Source organism: Trachypithecus francoisi, unplaced genomic scaffold, assembly GCF_009764315.1.
Source record: "Trachypithecus francoisi isolate TF-2019V2 unplaced genomic scaffold, Tfra_2.0 Lachesis_group0, whole genome shotgun sequence".
Taxonomy (NCBI): domain Eukaryota; kingdom Metazoa; phylum Chordata; class Mammalia; order Primates; family Cercopithecidae; genus Trachypithecus; species Trachypithecus francoisi.
The window spans coordinates 13276478-13302379 of NW_022681453.1; the positions used below are offsets into that span (position 1 = coordinate 13276478).

At 40.6% G+C, this 25902-nt stretch overlaps 1 protein-coding gene across 3 annotated transcripts in view; it reads left to right on the top strand.

Moving 5' to 3' along the window:
- ERICH6 (glutamate rich 6) overlaps positions 1 to 25467 on the top strand; it is a 46888-nt gene extending 21421 nt beyond the window's left edge. Inside the window, exons 7-14 of one of the 3 annotated variants that reach the window (XM_033204488.1) lie at positions 3397 to 3495; positions 4745 to 4902; positions 5137 to 5207; positions 7215 to 7309; positions 11234 to 11319; positions 15965 to 16120; positions 18241 to 18469; positions 25076 to 25467. In XM_033204488.1, coding sequence (XP_033060379.1) covers positions 3397 to 3495; positions 4745 to 4902; positions 5137 to 5207; positions 7215 to 7309; positions 11234 to 11319; positions 15965 to 16120; positions 18241 to 18469; positions 25076 to 25339 — 1158 coding nt within the window. In that variant the 3' untranslated portion in view covers positions 25340 to 25467. Of the gene's footprint in view, positions 1 to 3396; positions 3496 to 4744; positions 4903 to 5136; positions 5208 to 7163; positions 7310 to 11233; positions 11320 to 15964; positions 16121 to 18240; positions 18470 to 25075 lie in introns of all 3 variants that reach the window. The other 2 variants (XM_033204480.1, XM_033204496.1) reach the window with 2 other exon arrangements.
- Positions 25468 to 25902: the final 435 nt, after the last annotated feature.

Below are 25902 nucleotides of genomic sequence, written 5' to 3' on the forward strand. Positions count from 1 at the left end.
GCCTCAGTTGTCACAGCATTCTCTCTGTGTGTCTGGGTCCAAATGTCTCCCTTTTCTAAGGACACCAAGTCCAATTGGATTTGGGCCCACTCTAATGACCTCATCTTAACTTGGTTACATTTGCACAGACTATTTCTCAATAAGGTCACATTCACAGGTAGCAGGAGTTAGGACTTCAATGTATCTTTTTGGGATACACAATTCAACCGGTAAGAGTGGCCGCAAAGCCTGGAAACAGGCCAGATGCAGTGGCTCACACCTGTAATCCCAGCACTTTGGGAGGCTGAAACAGATCACTTGAGAACAGCCTAGGTGACAGAGAGAGACCCTGTCTTTAAAAAAATAATTATTGGCCGGGCACGGTGGCTCAAGCCTGTAATCCCAGCACTTTGGGAGGCCGAGACGGGCGGATCACGAGGTCAGGAGATCGAGACCATCCTGGCTAACATGGTGAAACCCCGTCTCTACTAAAAATACAAAAAACTAGCCGGGCGAGGTGGCGGGCGCCTGTAGTCCCAGCTACTCCAGAGGCTGAGGCAGGAGAATGGCGTAAACCCGGGAGGCGGACCTTGCAGTGAGCTGAGATCCAGCCACTGCACTCCAGCCTGGGCGACAGAGCAAGACTCCGTCTCAAAAAAAAAAAAAAAAAATTATTATTATTATTTTATTATTATTTTTCGAGACAAGGTCTTGCTGTGTCACCCAGGCTACAGTGTAAGTGACACAATTGTGGTTCACTATAGTCTCAACCTCCCGGGCTCAAGCAATCCTCTCACCTCCGCCTCCCAGGTAGCTGAGACCACAGGTGTGCACCACTATGCCTAGCTAATTTTTTAAATATTTTGCAGAGATGGGTCTCACTATGTTTCCCAGGCTTATTATTAAAAAAAAGAAGAAGAAGAAAAAGAAAAAGAACAAAGCCTGGAAACATGGGTGAATATTTGCCATATTTGGTCATGTGAAGTGACCGGTTAATTCCTGTACTTGAAGGGCAAGAGAAAGGCTACCTCAAGTAATTGAATAAGATGGCGCACCACCACACTGCCGCTAGAGGGGTGAGGGACTGACTGGTGGAATGGTTGTTTCCAAACCTGGATTGGATGCCATGGCCATGTGGACAGAACTGCTCACTCCCCAGATCTGAGAACCCTTGATGACTTCTTCTTGGGCATAGTAAAGGTGCAGGTTTATTCATTAACAATAAGGGGCACGAATCATGCAAGGCAACACATCATGGATGCACATGTAGAGATTAGTGGAAATGCTGTATGGATGCGCTGAGGTGATGTTCATTGCTATTTTGTACAGCACATTGAGCTATGCAATCTAGTGAGGGGAAACATTAAGTATATCATGTAATATAATATCTATAAACATTTACTCTTTATATTTACCCAGGTCACTTTATGGTCACTCAACAGACCCTTCAGGCTGATATTCTTTTTTCTTTTTATTTATTTATTTAAAAGATGTGGTCTCACTAGATTGCTCAGGGTGAGCTGAACTCCTGGGCTCAAGCAATATCCCTACTTTTGCCTCCCAAAATTCTGGGATTACAGGCATGAGCCATCACTCCCGGCCCTGAGATTCTTTTTTTAAATGTAGCACCTCCCTTTTTCTGCACCACAAAGGCTTGTATCTAGGGATGTCTCTGAGGTTATACTCTCCTCCCGCAACACCCAGAGATGGGTCTTACCTTGGGGAAGGCCTTGCGGCTTCTCCCCCAAGATGTCCCTAAACTTGGACGAGGTTGGCACTTGGACGAGGCTGGCTCCTCCTGCTCCTCAGCAGGTCTTTCAGGTCTAGTGTTGATGCCAATCTAGTGCAGGGGTAGCAGCAGCTGGCTTGCCCAGCTCTTCTCTCTAGCACACCCTCTTCAGGTGAAGATCCCAACTCCCCTCATGGTCTTTTTGTTTTTGTTTTTGTTTTGAGATGGAATCTCACTCTGTCACCCAAGCTGGAGTGCTGGAGTGCAGTGACGTGATCTCAGCTCACTGCAACCTCTGCCTCCCGGGTTCAAGCAATCCTTTCACCTCAGCCTCGCTAGTACCTGGGACTACAGGTGCACACCACCATGCCTGGCTAATTTTTGAATTTTTAGCAGAGACAGGGTTTACCATGGTGATCAGGCTGGTTTCAAATTCCTGACCTCAGGTGATCGGCCTGCCTCGGCCTCCCAAAGTGCTGGGTTTACAGGTGTGAGCCACCGTGCCCAGCCTCCCCCATGGTCTTTTGAAGTCTCTCCATCTTGCTTCACCCCAAGCTGAGGGTGAAAGGACAATGGACTGAGGGGTTCACTACTAAGTCCCTTGTATGAAGCAGTTTGTGAATGGCTTGGTATTGCCCAGCTCTCTTTCTCCCCTACTCCATCATTTGATAGCTATCCTAGATTTTCCTCCATCATCTCTCTAGAGCAAGACTTCCCTCTCCAAGCATTCTGCTTTTAGCAATGTGCAGTACTTACTATTGGGGAGTTTCAGTGGCCTAAATATGTTGGACCTTACTCTGGGGTAGTGAATCCCTGGCTGCACTGGCCACCTTAGTCACTTTTTAGCCCTATGTTAGGCATTTTTGCCAGTCTCAGAGAATGGTTTCCATGCCATATACAGATGCCCTGGTGGTGTTAATGGTCTGCAAGTCATGATCTAGGTCTCTTCCTGGAGGCCTGTACTGAGGCTTGGCTGCTTACCTGCTCAGGAGCCTGTGCAGTCACAGACATGACCTCAGGTCATTGACATGGCCACAGTGTATCAGCTCCACATTGGGTCAGCTGAGCCCCTAACTCCCAATCTCTCCCTTGTTTTGCCTCCCCTCCTCCTCCCTATCCTGAATTACCTTCACAATACAGACAAAATTCAGAGCTCCCACCTAGGCTCCCCTGGAGAAGGGACTCTCATTTATTTTAGAAAGTTGGTCATTGTACATGTTGACCTACACAGTAATATCAAGGTTTTTTCTTACTTGTCACTTCTTGAAAGAGTTAATGATGTTCAAATACCTTAGACCATTTGCATAAAATCCAGTGTGTGTTATCCTTGTCTCTTGCATCTAGGTATATAATACACATTCCCCTTCCCAACAAGAGACTCTGGTATCCACAGTGAATTCATTTCTGCAACTTTCTTCTTATACGAGGGAGGCATCCCGAAGACCACACACTTCCTAATAGGCTCAGCTCTGCTCCGGGGAATTGCACCAGACAAAGACCTGCAAAACACCACCTCAGGCTCCTCAAGCCTCACCAGCCCTTAAATGGAAGTGATATCACATCCTGGCACATCTCATCACCACTGCTGTTGCATTCATTGACCATGCCCAGGGTTGCGCTCCTGCTGCTCTCAGAGCCTCTGGGCCTCTTTGTAGGGACTTCTTTAATTTTTTCCTCTCTCTCTGAAGGATGAAGAGGAAGAGACATCACCCAAATGTGAATTTTGTGGAAGCGATCTAAGAGCATTTTTTTCTAATGTGGATGTTTGCTCTGAATCAAAGGGGCATGTAAGTTCTAAGGCAGGTTTACTGTGGAAATAGTATTATCTTTAAACATATGTAGTATTTTCTCTTGCATCTTTCCCCGGCGTTACCATTTTTAAAAGAGTTAGGTCGGGCTTACTTTGGAAGGCCGAGGTGGTTGGATTGCCTGAGCTCAGGAGGTCGAGACCACCCTGGGCAACACGGTGAAACCCTATCTCTACTAAAATACAAAAAATTAGCCGGGTGTGGCAGCGTTCACCTGTAGTCCCAGCTACTCGGGAGGCTGCGGCAGAAGAATTGCTTGAACCCAGGAGGTGGAGGTTGCAGTGAGCTGAGGTCACACCACTGCACTCCAGGCTGGGCAACAGAGTGAGATTCCGTCTCCAAAAAAAAAAAAAAAAAAAAGACTTGTGTCTTAGCTGTCAATGAAATGCAAATCACAAGCACAATGGGATACCACTTCACACCCACTAGGATGGATATAATTTCAAAGACAGATAACAACAAGTGTTGATAAAGATGTAGAGAAATTAGAAGCCACATGTGCTGCTGAGGGGGAATATAAAATGGTGCATCACTTTGGAAAACAGTCTAGTAGTTCCTTGAAAGGTTCAACATACGGTAACCATATGCCATCAGTTCTATTCCTAGGTTTATATCCAAGAAAATGGCAACATATGTCCACACAAAAACTTGTACAAAAATGTTCACAGCGGCATGATTCATAATAACCAAAATATAGAAACAACCCGACTGTCCATCAATGGATGAATAAAATGTGGTATATCCATACCTACCATGAAATATTATTCAGCCATAAAAAGACATATGAAGTACTGAAACATGTTACCATATGGACAAACCCTGAAAACATTATGCTAAGTGAAAGAAGCCAGACATAAAGAGTGCCACATGTTGTATGGTTCCATTTTATAAACTATACAGAACAGGAAAATTTAGAGACAGAATGTAAATTAGTGGTTGCCAGAGGCTGTGAAGAAGAAAGGAGAGGAAGTGACTGTTAGTGAGGACAGGTTTCAGATTCTAAAATTGATTGTGATGATGATTGTACAACTCTGTGAATATACTAAAACAAATGAATTGTACTTTTTAAATGGGTGAATTGTATGGTATGTGAGTTATATCTAATAAAGCTATTACCAGAATAAAAACTTATGATAGATTGTTATTCAAACCTTGTTAGTCATTTTTATCCCCTCTAATCATCTTCATCTAGGACTGATGAGATGAAAGTAACTTCTGTGTTTTCCAGGCCTCCTGCTGTGTTGCTTTCCAAAATCTGATTGATTATATCTATGAGGAACAAATAAAAATAAAATCCCCTAAAGCTGAATTAATTGCTATTGACCCTCATGCAGCCCATGACAGTGAGGTCGACAGACTCAAGGCAAAAGAAAAAGCCCTGCAAAGGTAACATTGAGCCTTTGATACCGAAACTCATACAGGCCAACTTAATTGGAGCTTTTTTTGTAAATGAACCTCAGTTTTTCAAGATATATAATTTTGAAGATGTATTTCCTAGATTCACAAGTAATAACAGATCAAACAGACAAGGATGGCATTTAAGCAGCTGAATTTTGTAGTAGACTGTTTTAAGCTTCAACCGCATTTCAGATTTATGCCTGATGTTTTTTGATTTTGTAGGAAACAGGAGCAACGAATGGCCAGACATTTTGCAATAATATCAAGGGAACAGACTCATTTCTCTGAAGATGGTGAGTTCATCAGTGCTGATCTTATAGACCTGCTGTACAACGTCAGAAAGCTCAGATGTTTAACCAAAAGACAAAATGGGTGTATTTTAAAAATAGTATTGGCCAGATGCAGTGACTCACACCTGTAATCCCAACACTTTGGGAAGCCAAAGTGGGAGAATCACTTGAGCCCAGAAGTTCGAGACCAGTCTGGGTAAAATAGTGAGATCCCATCTCTGTAAAAAATAATAAGAAGAAGTAGTATTGAAAATTTTTTATTTCTAAGTACAGTATAGCCTGTATCCATCAAAATGGCTCAAAAAAACTAGTGTTTCCAGCCATCTGGTTTTTGGCATTTTCAGTCTTCATCTCGTTGTTATTATTCATTGAAATAAATTAGTAACACCTATAGAGCATTTTACAGATAACTACAAAGAGCTTTCAAGTTCATTGTCTCATATTTTATTAAGCATACTTTCCATTTTGTTTTCAAGCTTGGGTATAGAAAATCTGTCAAAAATAAGTCAACTTGGCCAGGCGCGGTGGTTTACGCCTGTAATCCCAGCACTTTGGGAGACCGAGGCAGGTGGATCGCCTGAGGTCAGAAGTTTGAGACTGGCCTGCCAACCAACATAGTGAAACCCCCATCTCTACTAAAAATACAAAAGTTAGCTGGCATGGTGGCAGGCGCCTGCAATCCTAGCTACTCAGGAGACTGAGGCAGGAGAATCACTTGAACCTGGTAGGCGGAGATTGCAGTGAGCTGGGATCGTGCCATTGCACTCCAGCCTGGTCAACAAGAGCGAAACTCCTGTCTCAAAAAAAAAAAGAAAAAAAAACAGCTTATTTTCTTCATATATTAGTTGTTGTATAAGTCAGCTTGCTAGTATCACTGTAGTTCTGGTACAGTTGAAGAAACACTGAGTTTAGAATCAGAAGTCCTGGATTTATATCCTTGCTTTTCTCCTTACAGGCTGTCTGATTCGGGGTAAATGACTTAATCTTTCTGGGCATCAGGCTCCTCCTCTACCACCCGGAGCTACTGAAAAGATACTTAGATGGGAGCTAAGCTATGAGGACACAAAGGCATAAGAATGATACAGTGGACTTTAGGGATTCAGGGGGAAAAGGTGGGAGGGCGGTGGGGGTTAAAAGACTTCACATCACTGCTCAGGTGGTAAGTGCACCTAAATCTCAGAAATCGCCACTAAAGAACTTATTCATGTAACCAAACACCACCTGTTCCCCAAAAACCTATTAAAATAATAAAATAAAATGAATAAAAATAAAAGTTGAACTGCCAAAAAAAAAAAGATACTTAGAGAAGATATATTTTTATTTATTTTTGTAACTAAATCCCTAATATAAAGTTTCCTGATATCCAACTGTTAGAGTGTCAGTTCTACTAGAACTAAGGCCAGAAAGTTCCACTTAATGAAAATTGTCATTTTTTAAATTTCTTTCTGTTTTTTTTTTTTTTTTTTTTTTTTTTGAGACAGAGTCCCGCTCTGTCACCCAGGCTGGAGTGCAGTGGCACGATCTTGGCTCACTGCAACCTCTGCTTCCCGGTTCAAGCAATTTTCCTGCCTCAGCCTCACAAGCAGCTGGGATTACAGGCACACGCCACCACACCTGGTTAATGAATGTATTTTTGGTAGAGATGGGGTTTCACCATGTTGGCCAGACTGGTCTCAAACTCCTGACCTCAAGTAATCCAGCCGCCTCAACCTCCCAAAGTTCTGGGATTACAGGCATGAGCCACTGCACCCGGTCTCATTTTTCTTCTTTTAACAAAGGAATGTTCTCATTTTTTGACAAAGGGGATTAATAAAATTTTTAAAGATGATGAAAAATTTGAATATAAAAATTTCTTATGAATCAGTGTATTTATATTGGAGTTTGAAATTTCATTTTAGAAAAGAGGCTTTAGAAAATTTAAAACATATATGTATTTCTATGTGATTCTTTTCCCACTAGATTCAAAGCGCTTAAAAACAATTTCTTATCAACTTTCTGTGGATATTCCAGAAAAACAGACAATTGATGACATTGTATTTGATTTTCAACTGAGAAATAGTAACATGTCCATCATTTGTTGTGATTCTCGGATAGCATGTGGAAAGGTAATGAACTTGTAATTTTTTTACTTGGTATTTAAAAAAAACAGTTTAACCTAAAATTATATAATCTTTCATGAAGCTTGGCTACATGATGCATTTAACTAGTTGTCAAAAAGAATTGGTACAGACTTGGCCTTTTAAGTTCTACTAGACTTTGTAACAATGTCTTATGTTTGGGTTAAAGCCTTTTCACTTTAAAATGTAAGAGTTGCGTATTAGAGAACATTTGGAGCCCTTAGAAAATTAAAAGGAAAGGAAGAAAATTACCAAAAGTCTCAATCACTTCTCCCAAAACATTAATATTTCAATATTTTCTAGACTTGCACTGCCCAATATGGTAGCAATACTACCTTTGGCTATTTAGATTTAAATTAAATTAAATTAAAAATGTAATTTCTCAGTCACACTAGCCATTCCACAAGTCTTAGATAGCTACATGTAACTAGTGGCTACTGAACTGCAGTGATGATATAGAACATTTTTCTTGTAATCAAAAGTTATATTAACACTGTTCTAGATGGTTTTCCTTGCATGGGTTTTTGTTAACATACTTATATCTCTTTTTTAACTTAATTATAAAAACAAATTTTCCAAGACCAGGTACATTGGCTCACACCTTTAATCCTAGCACTTTGGGAAGCCAAAGCAGGCAGATTGCTGGACTCCAGAGGTTCAAGACCAGCCTAGACAACAAGACAAAACCCCATCTCTACAAAATATAGAAAAATTAGCTGTGCATGTTGACATGCACCTGTAGTCCCAGCTACTTGGGGTGCTGAGGCAGGAGGATCCCTTGAGCCTAGGGGCAGAGGTTGCAGTGAACCAAGTTTGTGCTACTGCACTCCAGCCTGGGTAACAGAGCAAGACCCTGTCTAAAAAAAAAAAAAAAAAAAAAAAAAAATTCATGATATTATATAGCTTACATTAATATTATTTTAATAGCTATATAATTTATCATGTAGTTTAACCCATTTTTCTGTTCTTGGACATACTGATCCTTAACAATTTCTTGCTATATAAATGCCATTTCTTTAAATATCCTTGTATGTAAGTACATTTCTATGTAAGTATAGTCCCTCAGAATAGACTTCTCAGAATTAAATTACTGAGACCTGGTTTGTTTATCTTGGGAGATATAGAATTTAAGGGGTGAACCATGCAAATTGGCTTGCACCTGTAATGCCAGCTACTCAGGAGGCTAAGGTGGGAGGATCACTTGAGGCCACGAGTTTGAAACCAGCCTGAGCAACATAGCAAAATCCCATCTCTAAAAAAATTTTTTTGGCTGGGTGTGTTGGCTCACGCCTGTGAACCCTAGCACTTAGGGAGACCAAGGTGGGTGGACTGCCTGAGCTCAGGAGTTCGAGACCAGCCTGGGCAACATGGTGAAACTGCATCTCTACCAAAATACAAAAATTAGCTGGGCAAGGTGGCGGGCACCTGTAATCCCAGCTACTCGGGAGGCTGAGGCAGAGAATTCTTTAAACCTGGGAGGCAGAGCTTGCACTGAGCCCAGATCACACCATTGCACTCCAGCCTGGGCAATGGAGCAAGACTCTGTCTCAAAAAAAGAAAAAAATTTTTTTTTAGTTAATTAGCTGGGCATGGCAGCACATGCCTGTAGGCTCACCTACTTGGGAGGTTGAGGCAGGAGAATCACCTGAGCTGAGGAGTTTGAGACAGCAGTGAGCTATGATCATGCACTCCAGCCTGGGTGACAGAGCAAGACCCATCTCAAAACAAACAAACAAAAAGAATATAAGGGGTGTCAGTAAACCCAGGTGACTGGCAGAAGTAAATCCAAACTATCTTTGGAGGAAGGTCACTAATTCAACCTTCAAATCACACCTACAAATTATTTTTCAAGTTCAGTTACCAGCATACAGTGAAAAATAACCAAGAACACAAGAAAACTTAACAATACAAGTAAAAATCCAGAGGAATAATAATCAATAAGAAGAGACCTGAAAAGACTTTGGAAAATGAGGAAGTCTAACTGTGATCATGAAAATAAGAGATCAGCTTGAAGATATATGAAGGGAAGAGAAAACTATAAACTGATGTAGCAAATTTGAAATGGAAAAAAATGAACTGAAATGAAAATGAAAACTGCAACAACTGAAATGAAAAATACAACAATCGAAATTAAAAACTTGAAAGATGAGAGCTGAAAGCAGGTTAGACTCCACTAAAGAAAGAACCAATGCCCAGGAAGAAAGGTTGAAAAGAAAAAATATCAAAATTCATTATGGGGATAAAAAAAAAAGGCAAGAAACACAAGACAGAGTGTATGGTACAAAAACAAAATGAGAGATCTAACATGCATTTATTCAAAATCCCAGAAGGAGAGAAAAAAAGATAATCAGGCAGTGCTAATATTTTAAAAGATAATGGATGATAATTTTTCAAAACTGATAAAAGAGACCCATCGACAGGTTTAAGAATCCCAGTGATCTCAAGCAGTATGAGAAAAAAAAAAAATTCTAGACACATTATAGTAAAACTGCAGAAAACTAAAGACTGAAAACAAAACAAAAAAAAAGGGAAGAAAGAATTCTTAGAAGTAACAGAGGAAAAAAAGTTCAGGTTACATTTAAAAGAAAACAGACTGGCAGATAACCTCCCAACAGCAACAACAGAGGCTCAAAGGCAATGGAATGTCTTCAGTGTGGTGAAAGAAACAATGGCCAATCTAGAATTCTATACCCAGTTAAAATGTATTTCAAGAAAGTGTAAGATAGGTCAGGTGCAGTGGCTCACACCTGTAATCCCAGCTCTCTAGGAGACCAAAGCAGGCAGACCACCTGAGGTAGGGAGTTTGAGACTAGCCTGGCCAACATAGTGAAACCCCATCTCTACTAAAAATACAAAGAGTAGCCAGGCATGGTGGCACATGCCTGTAATCCCAGCTACTTAGGAGGCTGAGGCAGGAAAATCACTTACACCCAGGAGGTGGAGGTTGCAGTGAGTTGAGATCTTACCACTGCACACCAACCTGGGCAACAGAGCAAGACTCTGTCTCAAAAAAAAAAAAAAGAAAACGTGTAAGATAAAGATAAGAGGATCACTTTATAAGATAAAGATGATCACTTTTTAATTGACAAAATTTCAATCCACCAGTAAGATATAGCATTACAAAATATATTGTCCATATTAGCACAGCCTCAAAAATATATGAAGCAAAATTTCACAGAAGCAAAAGGAAAAATAAAGAAAACCATGTTCATAACGAGATATTTTAGCCTACCTCTTCCTTTTTAGAGATGACACTCTTTGATCATTCTTTCCAGAGTGATCTATAGATCCAATATAATCTCAGATTCTAACAACATTGCCTATGTGTGTGTATTGGGGGAAGGGAAGTCTTGACAAGTTGATTCTAAAATGTATGTGGAAATATAAAGAACCTAGAGTAACCAAAACACTCTTGAAGAAGAAGAGGCTAAGGAGAGGAGGATGTGTTCTACCAGCTATTAAGATCTATTACAAGATACAGTAATTAAGGCAGTATAGTATTGGGGCAGGATAAACAAGGAAATCCATATGCATAATAGAGTCCAGAAACAGACTCATGCATGCATGAATATCTGATTTATGATAGCAATGGCACTGCACATTGTGCAGGGGATGGTTTTTATCTGCTTTTGTTTTGTTCTTATAGTAACATTTATAAAATAAAATAAATTAAAATTGATATGTAATGTCAGATTTCTACCAGAAGGATTTTTATCAAGTTACACTTGCAAGGGTTAGGGACAATCTGTTAATAATTGCTAAGGGTTGTCTCCTGTTGTTGAAGCAAGGCCAAAATTTAAATTAATAAATGGTTTGTATGACTGTCTAGTAACCAGCTGATGTCCATTGTTGTCGTACTTATGACTTTATGTCCGAAATAATTAAGTGTCTTTTCTTTTCTGTGGTGTATAGGTTGTCAGGAATGAGCTCTTGGAGAAGCATTACAAACATGGGAGCAAGTTTCTAACTTCATTTCCAGATGGGACAACACAAATATTGTATCCTCTTTCAACAAGTTATTTTTATTAGCTTTATTACTTCAAAAAAGAGAAAGGTAAAGGAAGGAAATACATGGCCAGGCGCAGCGGCTCACGCCTGTAATGCTAGCACTGTGGGAGGCCGAGGCAGGCAGATCACTTGAGCTCAGGAGGTTGAGACCAGCCTGGGCAACATGGCAAAACTCCGTCTCCACAAAATGTTAGCTGGGTGTGGTGGCACATGCCTGTAGTCTCAGCTAGCTACTCAGGAGACTGAATTAGGAGGATCACCTGGGCTCAGGAGGTGGAGGCTGCAGTGAACTGAGATTGTGCCACTGAACTCCAGCATGGGCAATAAAGTGGGACCCTAAACAAAAACAAAAACTAAAACACAGAAAAAGATAAAGATCCAGCATAATTGAAAAATAGAAATTTTAAGTAAAAAGACAAATAAATAGAAAGATAAAAGGAAACTATAGAGAAACTATATTGGCTGAGCATGGTGGCTTATGCTTATAATCCCAGCACTTTGGGAGGCTAAGGCAGGAGGGTTACTTGAGCCCAGGAGTTTGAAATCAGCCTGAGCAGCATAGTGAGTTCCCATCTCTACAAAAAATAAGAAAATTAGCCAGGTGTGGTGTGGTACACACCTGAAGTCCCAGCTACTCAGGAGGCTGAGGTGAAAGGATTGCTTTCAATCAGCCTGAGCAGCATAGTGAGTTCCCATCTCTACAAAAAATAAGAAAATTAGCCAGGTGTGATGGTACACACCTGAAGTCCCAGCTACTCAGGAGGCTGAGGTGAAAGGATCAAGGCTGAGTGAGCCATGATCATGCCACTGCACTCCAGCCTAAATGACAGAGCAAGACCAAGAAAGAAAGACAGAAAGAGAGAGGAAAGAGAGAGAAAGTGAAAGAGGGAGGGAGGGAGGAAAGAAAGAAGGAAGGAAGGAAGGAAGGAAGGAAGGAAGGAAGGAAATAAGGAAGGAAGGAATGGAAATACTACCCTCAAATTCTACCACCCAGAGAAAAGCTGATAGCATTTTATTACTATTGTTTTTTTAAGACAGGGTCTCACTGTAAGGCGCAGGTTAGAGTGAAGTGGCACAATTATGACCCACTGCAACCTCAACCTCCTGGGCTCAAGCAGTCCCCCCACCTCAGCATCCTAAGTAGCTGGGACTGCAGGCATGCACCACTACATCTGGCTAATTTTTTAAATTTTTGGTAGAGACGGAGATCTCTCTGTGTTGCCCAGGCTGGTCTTGAACTCCTGGGTGCAAGCAATCCTCCCGCCTCAGTCTCCTAAATGGCTGGGATTGCAGGTGTGAGCCACTGTGTCTAGCCAGCATTTTAAAATAAATGGTTTTTGTTTTTTCTTTTTTTTTTTTTCTTTTTGGCTATTCTGAATGCACTTCCTATGGGGTAGCCCTGCTCTGCAAAGAGCAGTAAAAAAAAAAAAAAAAAGAGAGAGAAAAATAAATAAATGAATAAACCATAAAAATATGTGGTTTTTGTTTGTGTGTTTTTTGAGACATAGTCTCACCCAGGCTGTAGTGCAGTAGTGGGATCTTGGCTCACTGCAACCTTCATCTCCTAGGTTCAAGCAATTTTCCTGCCTCAGCCTCCCGAGTAGCTGGGATTACAGGCACATGCCGCCATGCCCAGCTAACTTCTATATTTTTAGTAGAGACAGGGTTTCACTATGTTGCCCAGGCTGGTCTTGAACTCTTGACTTCAGGTGATCTGCTCGCCTCGGCCTCCAAAAGTGCTGGGATTACGGGCGTGAGCCACCACACTCGGCCCATGGGGTTTTTAAAAATATTTTCTCTGTCTATGAGCATGTATATATATAAATTGATTCTTTAACTGTTTATTCATATTTTCTAACTGACTCCTTTACATAATGAAATTATACAATAATGTTATAAATATATGATAATGCAATAAATATAAAGATACAACACCATTTTCCCCCCAAAAACAGGTAGCAACACCATTTTATAACCACACAGTACTTTATTATATAGATGTACTATAATTCATTTAACCTATCCACTATTACTGAACAAAGGTGGTTTCACAATTTTTGCTATTATACACAACAGCTAAATAAACAGCTTTGTGCATACTTTGTGGCATAGTCACCACTTACTTTCTTGAATTAAATACCTGGGGGTTGAGGCTGGGCATGGTGACCCATGCCTATCATCCCAGCCCTTTGAGAGGCTACAGTGGGCAGATCGCTTGCGCTCAGCAGTTTGAGATCAGCCTGGGCAACATGGTGAAAGCCTATGTGTACAAAAAAAATATATAAAAATGAGCCAGGTGTCGTGGTGCACACCTGTAGTTCCAGCTACCTGGAAGGCTGAGGTGGGAAGATTGTCTGAGCCAGAGAGGTTGAGGCTGCAGTGAGCTGTGATCGTGCCACTGCACTTCAACCTGGGCAACAGAGCAAGACCCTGTCTCAAAAAATTAAATAAATAAATACATAAACAAACAAACATATAGGGGTAGAAATTCTAGATGAATAATTTGGACATTTTAAAGCTTTGATAGATTTTGCCATCCCTCCATCCCAGAAAATGTATACTAGTTTACACACCCATGAGCGGTAGACAATTTTTAATACCAAAATTCAATATCTATTTCATAGAACACCAAGTTATTGATCGCTTGGACTTTCTGCCTGATGGCCAGGTCATTCATTTAATATTTACACTTTCTGAGCTGCTCAGATTCTGATAATATCTGAGGAAAGTAAAAACAAAAAGCAAAAAAATGAGGAGGCCTTTTCATGAACTGAGAGCCTCCCCTTGTAGAAGAAAGTCATTTTTAGTTATCGTTTCCGAAGTGTTTACTTAAACCCCAATAATAAGCCAGAAAAATGACTTTCACAGCATAGGAAGCATAATGAAGTTTTAGTTCCCTAGACGCTATGAGAGTGTGTAGGTTTGTTTTAATTACATCAATAAATTTTAAATAATTTACCTGGCCTAAAAATTTTTTTAAAGTTTTAGAGATAGAGCCCTGCTATGTTGCCTAGGCTGGCCTCAAACTCCTGGGCTCAAGTGACCCTCCCACCTCAGTCTCCCAAGCATCTGGGACTACAGGCTGTGTCTGTATAAAAACCATATAAAAATATATGGCTTTCCAACTTTTATTATTAATCATTTCATGCGCTGACTTTATTCCTCTTAGTTTTCTTGAAGGCTGTGACTGATCTGCAAAATGATTTAGAATCAATCTTGCGTTTATTTCTGGACTTCTAATCAGCCTGGATATGGAAATGAGTATTAACAGTTAGTGAATTATCTTCAGTATATTTTATTACTTTTGATGCTATTGAAAATAGAATTGCTTTCTTAATCCCATGTTTAGAATATCCACTGCTAGTGTATAGAAATACAATTTGTTTTTGTATATTGATCTTGTAGCTTACAACCCTGCTGAACTCATTTACTGATTTTAATACATTATCTTATGAATTCCTTAGGATTTTTTATATACAAGAGCATGTCATCTGCTAATAGGTGCAGTTTTACTTCCCTTTCCAATCTGGATACTTTTCATTTCCTTTTTTTTCCCCCAAACTTCCATGGCTAGAACATCTTTTTTTTTTTTTTTTTTTTTTTTGAGACAGAGTCTTGCTCTCTCACCCAGGCTGGAGTGCAGTGGCACAATCTTGGCTCACTGCAACCTCCACCTCCCAGGTTCAAGCAATTCTCTTGCCTCAGCCTCCTGAGTAGCTGGGACTATAGGCACACACCACCATGCCTGGCTAATTTTGTAATTTTAATAGAGATGGAGTTTCACCATGTTGACCAGGATGATCTCAATCTCCTGACCTCGTGATCTACCCTCCTCATCCTCCCAAAGTGCTGGGATTACAGGTGTGAGCCACCGCGTGCAGCCAGAACATCTATTTATAGTGCAATGTTGAATAGAAGTAGTAACAGTAGACATTTTTGTTTAGTTTCTGATCTTATGAAGGAAGCACTAAGTCTTTCACCATTAAGTATGGTTTTAATTGTGGGGTTTTTTTAATTAAAATATCAAAATTCTAAAGATGAAAAAAAAATTGTTTTGTAGAGACAGGATCTTACTATATTGCCCAGGCTGGTCTCAAACTCCTGGGCTTCAACAATCCTCCTGCCTTGGCCTCCCTAAGTGCTGGAATTACAAGCATGAGCCACCATGCCCAGCCCAGCTGTGGGCTTTTTGTAGATACTCTTTATCAGGTTGAGGACATTCATTTCTATTTGAAATCCATTGAGTTTTCTTATTATTAAGAGGGTTGAAACTTGTCAAATGCTTTTTCTGTGTTGAGATGACTGTGTGTTTTTTGCTCTTAATTCTATTAAGATGGTATATTAAGTTATTTTCAGATGTTAAACCAACCTTGCATATCTGGGGTAAACCCTACTTCATCATGATGCATACTCCTTTTTATATTGTGACAGTTCATTTGCAAGTTTTTTGTTGAGGATTCTTGCATCTCATCAGTATATTCTGATCCACATAAAAAGCATAACATTTTTTGTATCAATATAGTACCTCCCATTTTCAGAATGCTTTATCATTTCAGAGTGCTCTCATAAATTGAATTTGTTCCCAGAATAGTCAAGGAGCATTAGAACAATTTATATGACCTTATCTGATCTCAGCTATCCATCTGGAAACCTAGCCATCATTCGAGTGCCCAACAAGGTAAATGGTTTCACTTGTATAGTCCAAGAAGATATGCCCACTAACCCTGCTATCCTGGCATTGCTGGATTCCTCTGGCAGAAGTTCCTGCTATCATCCCAATGGAAATGTCTGGTAAGCTTCTAGGTTCCTGCTGCTGCCATTTTGTGGCTTTCGGTCTGGGAAATTTTGTTTTTTTCTTTTTCAATGATAAGAATGGGTTTAAGAAGATTTATTTAAGTTAGTGGTCTTTAGATGGTAATGTTCAACTCAGGGTCATTTTTGGTTTACACCATTCCATACGCTTCTCAGTGGAAAAATCCCAAGCAACTATAAAAATAAAGTTCATCATATTATTTCTATACATAGTAAGAATATATGAACTATATAATTACAACATAGAAAAAAACTTGATAAATGATATGGTAACTCTAAAGATTTGGGATGTTAACTGAGGCAGTCTCTAGAGCCTATGCCATTCTGCTTCATCTGTGTAAACAACTTGTCAATAGACAGTTGATACACTATGTTGTTATTGTTTGGGACACATTCGTAGCTAGTAAGCGTCCTATAGCCACAAGCAAGAGCAATAACATACAGACAAAATATCCAGAGAAATTAAGATCCTGGGTCCCAATTTAACCTACTATGTATATATTATGTGACTTCATATGATTTCATTTAGCCTGACAAAGTGAAATTTGGGTTCTAACTTCAGAACAGTTTAAACTTTTTGAACTTTTCAGAAACAGGTCTTTTCCTTTAAGTTATATACAGGTATAACAATCTCATCTCAAGAACTTCTGCCAATAATTGGTGAAGTTTATATACTGCTAGTCTTGAGAAAGTTAGGATACCAAGCTATTTGTGTTTTTTGTCTACAGCAGTAGTCAATTCATTACCACCATGTATATTGGAAAATTTCTATGTATCTTTCAGGATTCTATAGCAATTCTATGTTACCTCTGATGGAGTGCTATATTAATTGTCACCAATATTCGTTGGTTTCTAGACTGGAAACCAATAGGTTCTTCCAGACTGGTTTTATGAAGCCATTGCCCCGTGAACTGAACTCTCAGGTACCCTGAGATGGCTCCTTGATACTCTCATAGCCGTCTCTCTGCTTCTTGTGTAATAAGTCCATTTCCCTTACCGGACTGACATTCCTTGAGGACACATCCTGAATCTTTGCTACTACATAGCAGCATATCTGTACATAGAGTAGACTCAAAGAATGCTTACTAAATAAACAAGGGACTGATTTATCCAGAAAATTTTAGCTAGATAATTATTTTCACCCAGATTTCAAGATAAAACTAAAGCTTCCCTTCCCAGACACAATAAGATAATCACCTCGATTTCTCATTTGTGCTTTTGTTATTAGATTACTACCACTGATCAATACTGGAGACCTGAGATGTTAGCTAGGGGTCCCCATGGCCAAGTCATCCAGTTTTAAAAAAATAATTCATTCTCAAATTAAGCCAACTTTCTGAGTACCCAGAACTACATCTGTTCTCTCTCCTCAAGGTGGGGATGGTAACAGAGTATGAGAAGGAGATAACTGAATAGAATGGCACAGCGATTAATACTGCCAGATCTCAGATGGTGAGGGGCTAAAAGTGATGTAGTAAAATGTAAGGCATTCATGGTCTGAAGAGATGGGGTCGCCTAGTGGGTCTAAGGTCCACCTTTGCTCTGTCACAGACCTCTTCTCCACTGCAGTGATCACAGAGGTGTTCCCTGAGCCTCTGCCCCCACACTCAGCCATGATGGCAGGACTCGTGGAAGGACTCCTAGCTCCTCATTGGGCATTGCCAGAAAACAGCTCTCTTGTACTGAGGTCGACACAGTCTTCCCCAGAATTTACAGCCACAGGTCTTTATTTTGGTGTGGTGAAAATCTAAGCACTGGTCTTTCCTCCTCTTTCAGGATTCATCTACTCTTCTGTATCTTATTTTCTCCAGACTAAACCTTCCCTGCACCCTCTTCATCCTTCCAGACTCCTTCATCCCAGGTTGATCCTTTGGACCCATTTTAGTTTATCAGTATGAACTCAAATAGGATACAGTACTTCAAATTAGTGTAGAATTTAGTCATAGTATTATCACTCCTAAGATTACCTGAAGTTTCCACCACTCATGCTAATTGCTGGCATAAACTGTTAGTCCCCTTGGCTAGCAAGTAACAGGGATAATTCCAGTATTTTATTACAGTGTTACTGTTTATGATTTTTACATTTCCTTCCTGCCCAGGGTATACATCAATATATTGGGAGGTCAATATTCAGATCAAGCCGGCAACAGAATAAGGGCTTGGAATTGGTCAAATTCCATCACTTCCTCACCCTTTGTTTCATTTAAACCTGTCTTTCTGGCTTTGAACCGTTATATTGGAGTCCGCATCTTAGAACAAGAGAAGATTTCTATAACTTTTCTAGCAATGGGCCAACAGGCAAGAATCAGTGTTGGAACCAAAGTGAAGGTAGGTACATTTTTAAAAACAGTTTAAAGCATTTAGAATAATAATAACAGTAAAATAACTTTTGTTAGTATTATTGCTGATAGATTACACTAGTGCATAATCTACTGTCTACTAGGATTTTGGAATTCAATGGAAAAACATGTAGTGAAAGCTTCATATGGAATTGAGGCAGCTTTATTGTTTCTTACTCTGAAACTCCTTTTAGTTCAGACTCAGATCCAACTTATTGCATGTTTGCTCTGTGCCTGAGTAGTGCTGCTTTGGGGGTTTTGTTTAAAGATTTCATATTGTGTTTGTTTTTCTCCCTGCCATGGTAGAAAGCCTTGGGCTGCGTCAGGAGACCTGAGTTTGAATCACATTCAAGACCAATCATAAGCCCCTTTTCCTTGGAGACACTTCCCAGACCTCCAAGTCCTTCACCCAGTCAGCCTCAACCACATCCTTCTATGGGTTTTCTCTGTACTTGCCTCCATCCCCGTGCTTGCTGAACAGTGCTGCCTTTCCTACTGGATGGCAATCTCCTGAAAGGAAGAATCTCTATCTGATTGACTTCTGTAACTCCAGTGCTTCTCCCAGGGCACAGCCCTGAGTACATTCTCAGTGACCGGCAATAATGCATGATGGTTAAGAACATAGAATTCAGGTTGCAGATTCTTTGTAGTTTCAAACCTTAGCTCTGCCACTTGACTGAGTGAACTTGAACTTCAGTTCCTTATCCATAAAATGGAATCATGATTCCGACCTTACAGATTGCTGTGAAGATTTGATGAGAATGCAGAGTACTAAGGGTGGTACTTGGCACTAAATAAAATAATATAGATGTAGAGATGGATACAAATAGAGATGGATGTATAGCTATATACATAAATAACACATATAGTGTGTGACTTCGAATAGGTCCCTTAAACTTCAAGGACTTTTGTTCCATTGATTTCTTTTCTTTTTTTTTTTTTTTTTGAGATGGAGCCTCACTCTGTCTTCCAGGCTGGAATGCAGTGGCGCCATCTCGGCTCACTGCAACCCCCACCTCCTGGGTTCAAGCAATTCTTTCTGCCTCACCCTCCTAAGTAGCTGGGACTATAGGCTCCCGCCACCACCCCTGGCTAATTTTTGTATTTTTAGTAGAGACAGGGTTTCACCATGTTGGCCAGGCTGATCTCGAACTCCTGACCTCAGGTAATCCTCCTGCCTCAACCTCTGAATGAGCAGCGATTACAGGCATGAGCTGCCACGCCCGGCCCATTTCATCGATTTTTTTTTTTTTTTGAGCTGCAGTCTTTCTCTGTCACCAGGCTGGAGTGCAGTGGTGGGATCTTGGCTCACTGCAACGTCCACCTCCCGGGTTCAAACAATTCTCCTGTCTCAGCCTCCCAAGTAGCTGGGACTACAGGCACGCCACCGCGCATGGCCTGTTTCATTGATTTTTAAAGGAACACATGACTCCAAACTTCAAAGGTGCCTTCAACTTTTAAGTATGTGGAAATAGAATCTCAATGTTCAACACAGGAAGGAATATCTCATGACCACCAAACAAAGCGGAGATTGCAGATTCAGGCAACACAGAGCGAGGGTCTGCAATGTGCTAAGCACTATTCCAGTTACTTTCAGTGAGTCTGGAAACTGCAGTCAAATTTTTAGGCTCCAGACAAACTTCTTTCTTGGTCAGAAATCTTCAGTATCGCCTCCTTTTGTTACGTTACATCCATAGTAAATACATTTTTACCCAAAATATAAAGATACTTCTTTCTCCCCTCTCTCTCTCCCCCTACTTTCTTCCCCCACTCCCCCACCTCCCTTCCTCTCCCCACTTAGAAGTTAATTTTAATCAAAAAAGAATCATTTTGATACAAAAGGAAGAGTTCATTATTAAAGTTTTTTACTTTTCTCATTGTTCTCACAATCACCCTTTAGGTTTTTTTTTTTTTAATTACAAGTGACTTGTGAATATATTTTTTATATTTAAAGATTTAAACAATACAGAAATAAAGACAATTTTTTTAAAAAATGAGAATTCCATTCATTTCTTCTTCTATTCTAACTCCCTTCCCCAAAGTAATCACCACCCAAAATTTAGTGTGTACCTTCCTCCTTACTATGTATTTATAAATTATTTTATACATCTTTTTTTTTTTTTTCAGATGGAGTCTCGCTCTGTTTCCCAGACTGGAGTGCAGTGGCATGATCTTGGCTCACTGCAGTCTCCACCTCCCGGATTCAAGCGATTCTCGTGCCTCAGCCTCCTGAGTAGCTGGGGCTACAGGCGTACACCACCACACTCAGCTAATTTTGTATTTTCAGTGAAGGCGGGGTTTCACCATGTTGGCCAAGCTGGTCTCGAACTCCTGACCTCAGGTGATCTGCCCACCTGGGCCTCCCAAAGTGCCGAGATTATAGGCGTGAGCCACCACACCCAGCCTATTTTATACAACTTTTTTAAAACATAAAATCTCGATGACGTACATTTTGTATTGTTGGAGGGGTTCCTATTTGTTTTTGTTTCCCACTTAATAAGTATTGAAGATTTTTTTGTGTCTACGTTTTGAAGAATATTGAATTTAATATAAATATTAAATTTATATGAACTGTAATGATTTCTCAGTGGCATTAAACACTGATGATCTCTTCTTCCTGGAATCATTTGTTCCCTTGCTTCCAAGACTATTCTCCCCTGATTTTCCTTGTACCTCACAAGCTGTTTCTTCTCATTTTTCTGGCCTGATTACTGTTCATCTCCCCTTTTTCTAAATATTGGAGGAACCCAGAGCTTGTCCTTGGGTTGTCTTTTCTCTATACTCACTCCTCAGATTATCTCATTGAGTCTCACTTCCTTGAATATCATCTGCATGCTGATAGCCCTTTAATTTGTATCTTCAGGTAGATCTCATATGAACTCGAGCCTTGCAAGTCTCTGATTCCAATTCAACATACCCATGTGGATTTCTAAGAGGGCATTAAAAACTTAACACAGGCCAGGCATGGTCACTCATGCCTGTAATCCCAGCACTTTAGGAGGCCGTGACGGGAGCATTACTTGAGCCCAGGAGTTTGAGACCAGCTTGGGCAACATAATGAGACCCAATCTCTATGAAAGTTGGTTTTTAAATTCTCCAGACATGGTGGCGCATGCCTGTGGTCCCAGCTATTTGGGAGGCTAAGGTGAAAGGATAGCTTGAGCCCACAGTTGGCGGGGTCGAGGACAAGGGGTTCAAGGCTGCATGAGCCGTGATTGTGCCACTGCACTCCAGCCTGGGTGACAGAGCAAGACCCTGTTAGGAAGAAAAGAAAAAACTCAACACAGCAGAATTTGATTTCAACACATGATCTAACCTCAGTCCTCTCCATCTCAGAAAATGGCAACTACATTCTTTCACTTGTTCAGGACAAAAACTCGGGAGTAGTTTCACAACTCTAAATGCTCTGTTTCACAGTCCCATACCAACTCATCTGTAAACTCTGCCTCCAAAATACCTCCAGAATCTCACACTTCTCACATTTTCCAGTGCTATCATTCTGGTCTGCCTCTTTACCTGATCCATCTCTTGCTTGATTATTGCAATAGCCTCCTAATAAGTCTCCCTGCTTCTGGTCTTCCCAAAGTCTATTCTAACACAATACTTGGAATGATACTTTGAAAATGTAAGTCTGGTCAGAACTATCCAGGGACTTCTAATTTTACTTGAGTGAAAGCCAAGGCCCTATAAAGGCTTGCAATGCTGTACACAATCTGGACCTCTTTCTTTGAATAGTCTCTCTGTATTACCTTATCTCATTCACTACTCCAGCCATACTGGCCTTTTTGCTATTCCTTGAAAATACCAGGCATGTTCCTGTCACAGGGTCTTTGCATTTGCTATCCCCTCAACCTAAAATGTTTCCCCCCGATTTAGCATGTGGCGTTCCCTCACTTCCTTCAGGTTTCTGTGCACAGAGTCCTTTCCTGAGCAATCTATCAAAACCAGCCACACCCACCCCCACCTTCTCCCTAGCACTCTGAGTGCCTCGTTGGTCGTTTGCCACAAGTTTTAATATATAGTGCTGTAATTTTCTTTCACTTCTAAATAATTTAGAATACGTATTTTGACTTCAATGCAGTAGTCACTGAATTTTCAAATAGATAAAAAGTTTTACCCCTTTCTTGTTCATTTCAAAATGGTCAGGAAATATGACTTGCAGTTTTTTTCTTCCTGTTTAGAATGTATTGATATTTTCTTAGTGGTTGGTTGCATAATTTTTATATAAGTGTTCCATGTATATTTAACCAAAATGTTGTATAGTTTATTGGTACAAAATTCTATGTCTAGTTGTTCTAGTCACACCTCCCTCTCTATCCTTTTATTTTTATGTCATTGGGTTTATTTCTGAGAAATGTATGAAGGTTTCCCAAAATGATTGTGAATTTCTTCATTGTTCTTAGTGTTTCAATCAGCTTTTGCTGTATATATTTTGAAGCTCTGCGATCAGGAAATTAAAGATGCTGACTCTCTTCTTTGTGAGTTGTACCTTTCGCCCAGGCCAGCTCATTCTTTCCCCTCACTCATTCGCTCTTCAGCTGTTCCCGTTTTGTGCCCTAGTGTATTAGTGAGAGTTTTGTTTTTATTTTGACAATAAAGGTAGTAATATTATCAACATATGTTATTCCTAATTTCCTTTTTAGTGGCCTTTACCTTAAGTGCTGTTCCATCTGATGTTAAATTCTTACACTTACTTTCTCTTCGTTAGCATTTGTCTGATATTTTTTCATCCTTTGATTTTCAACCTTTTTCATGTAGTTTTGGGTTACATGTTCTCTTGCAAATCACATATAGTTGGATTTTGTTGCTTTCCTCAACCTAATAGACTCAGTGGGTTTTTTGTTTGTTTGTTTTTAGAGACAGGGTTTTGCTCTGTCACCCAGGCTGGAGTGTAGTGGCGTGACCATAGCTCACTGTAACTGCAGACTCCTGGGTTCAAGCCGTCATACTGCCTCAGCCTCCCAAGTAGCTAGGACTACAGACATGCACCACCATGCCCAGCTAACAGACTTAGTCTTTTAATACACTATATTTTAATGGTTAGTTTAAAATTAATGTATCTTTTATAATATGCATAAAATTAACTTCCAAATCCTCTGGTTGTTTTTCTTCCTTAACAATATTATCTCAAGTCCCTAAGAAAATATTAACTATTTAAATATGGATAAATTTCCTAAAGTCTTTCTCTATCTCCTAATTCTTTTTCCTTGAGTATAAGTTTCTCTGATAGGTAAATCTGGTGCCTCTCTTTAGTGGCATCAACTATTAGGTGATTCTCAGTCGTACGTTCAACTTGGATTTGAGAATTCCTGTTTCCCTGTTCTGCTTACTAAAGTTTGCTTCAGATAATTGTGGAGACAATTTGTGCTGCTAAGGGGTAGAAGGCTAGCTCTGGTGCCCGCTGCCAGCCTCAGCCCGTAGGCACCAGTACTCAACACAAAGGAAAAGGTGAGGAGCCTGCCTCCCAATTGATCTGCCTAACGTTTACCTCGGAGCCCCTCCTGCTTCCCATTTCTGTTGCGTTTGAGCTCAGAGTATATGTGTTTTTGCTTAGTGGTTTCATGTGGCCATTTCTCTCTATATCCATATGGTCTCATCTGCTTTTTGATGTTCAGGAATTCCTTAAAATTATCCTGCCGATGAAATCGTTCTTATTCCAACCCCACTGGAAACAAAGGGGGAAAAAAGAAATCTTTCTTATTAGAGCCATCATTGACTTAATCTGTAAAAAATTTTCTGTCGTTGTATGATATTTGGGGTAAAGGATTCTGACCTATTCTTTGTTGTTTGTCCATCTCATACATTTGCCTTCCTCCATTTCTTCATTTCTTTGGAAGGAGGAGTGAAATACAGAAATAATACTGTAAGTACCATCTTTTGCAGGTAAGTGGTCACTCAGCTTGCAGAGGGTAGTAGTTCTGCTTGCATTTAACCTGCCCTGGAGAGGCTAAATGCCCCTCCTAGGCTGGCCTTGAAGCTACAGACTGAAAACACCTCAGGCAAGACTGTCCTGGCAAATCCATTCAGTTTCTGCAGCTGCAGGAAGACCACACCTGCCTTGAATTGTCAAAAGCTGTGAGGGAGAGGGGAGAGCAGAGGCCAAAGAAGAGTAATGGAGGGGTTAATCTGGAATGGCCTCCTGGAGGTTGGGGCACATTTAGGAGCAGGAAAGGGAGTTTTCGTTTTTCCCAGTCCTACCTTCTCTGAGGAAAACTGCTCTTCTCAGTGCCTTCCCAGTGAACACCCAGACTTCAGACCAGCACTCACCCTACCTCCCCCACTGGGCACTTTCCAGGCAAGGGACTGTGTCTGAGGCATCTTTGTGATCCCCTCAGTAGGTGCTGGTTAATCTACATGAATAAATTGTAAGTTTTTGAAGGTATCCATATTCCATTTGGTCTCTCAAGTCTCCACAGCGTTTCAGCTCTTTCCTCATTCAGATTGGAATAACACCACCGCCCCTGCTTACGGATGAATTAGAGTGGACCGTCATCAGGGAATCCAACCCCACATAAGGGCCATGACTCAGCTCCTCCCACCTCCCCAGTTTCACTGCTGGGCTCTGAGTTTCCTTCTCTTTCTCTTTGCTGAAAAGCTACCAAACCCTGAGGAGATTCCAGTCCTCCGTTACATGAGTGGAGATGACCTTCTTCTGCTGGCCAGTTTAATAAAGATCCGTCGCCTGTTTCATAAACTTGAAGGATGTGTGAATTTTCCCTCAAGCCAGGTTTGGGAAAAATTAAAGCAACCTTCCTACCTTTCTTCACTTGCTCTAAAACTAATTGCCCTCTGTCACAGTTCTGGTATAAAGCAAGATACAGTGAAGACAATAAGAAATATAATAAATGAAGAAATTTAACTAAGAATGATGGTGCTTTCATTTGTTTTGTTGAGGTGTTTTTGATTGAAGTTTATTTGGGTGAAGGATGGGGAGTGTGATGGCTAATATCAATCAAGGGTCAGCTTGATTGGATTGAAGGATGCAAAGTATTGTTCCTGGGTGTGTCTGTGTGGGTGTTGCCAAAGGAGATTAACATTTGCGTCAGTGGACTGGGAGAGGCAGACCCACCCTCAATCTGTGTGGGCACCATCTAATCAGCTGCCAGCACAGCTAGGATAAAGCAGGCAGAAGAAGGTGGAACGAGCAGACTTGCCGAGTCTTCCAGCTTTCAGCTTTCTCCTGTTCTGGATGCTTCCTGACCTCGAACATCAAACTCCAAGTTCCTCAGCTTTTGGACTCTTGGACTTACACCAGTGGTTTGCCAGGGGCTCTCGGGCCTTTGGCCACAGACTGAAGGCTGCACTGTTGGCTTCCCTACTTTCGAGATTTGGGGAGTCAGACTCTCTTCCTTGCTCCTCAGCTTGCAGAAGGCCTAGTTTGGAACTTCACCTTGTGATGGTGTAAGTCAATACTCTTTAATA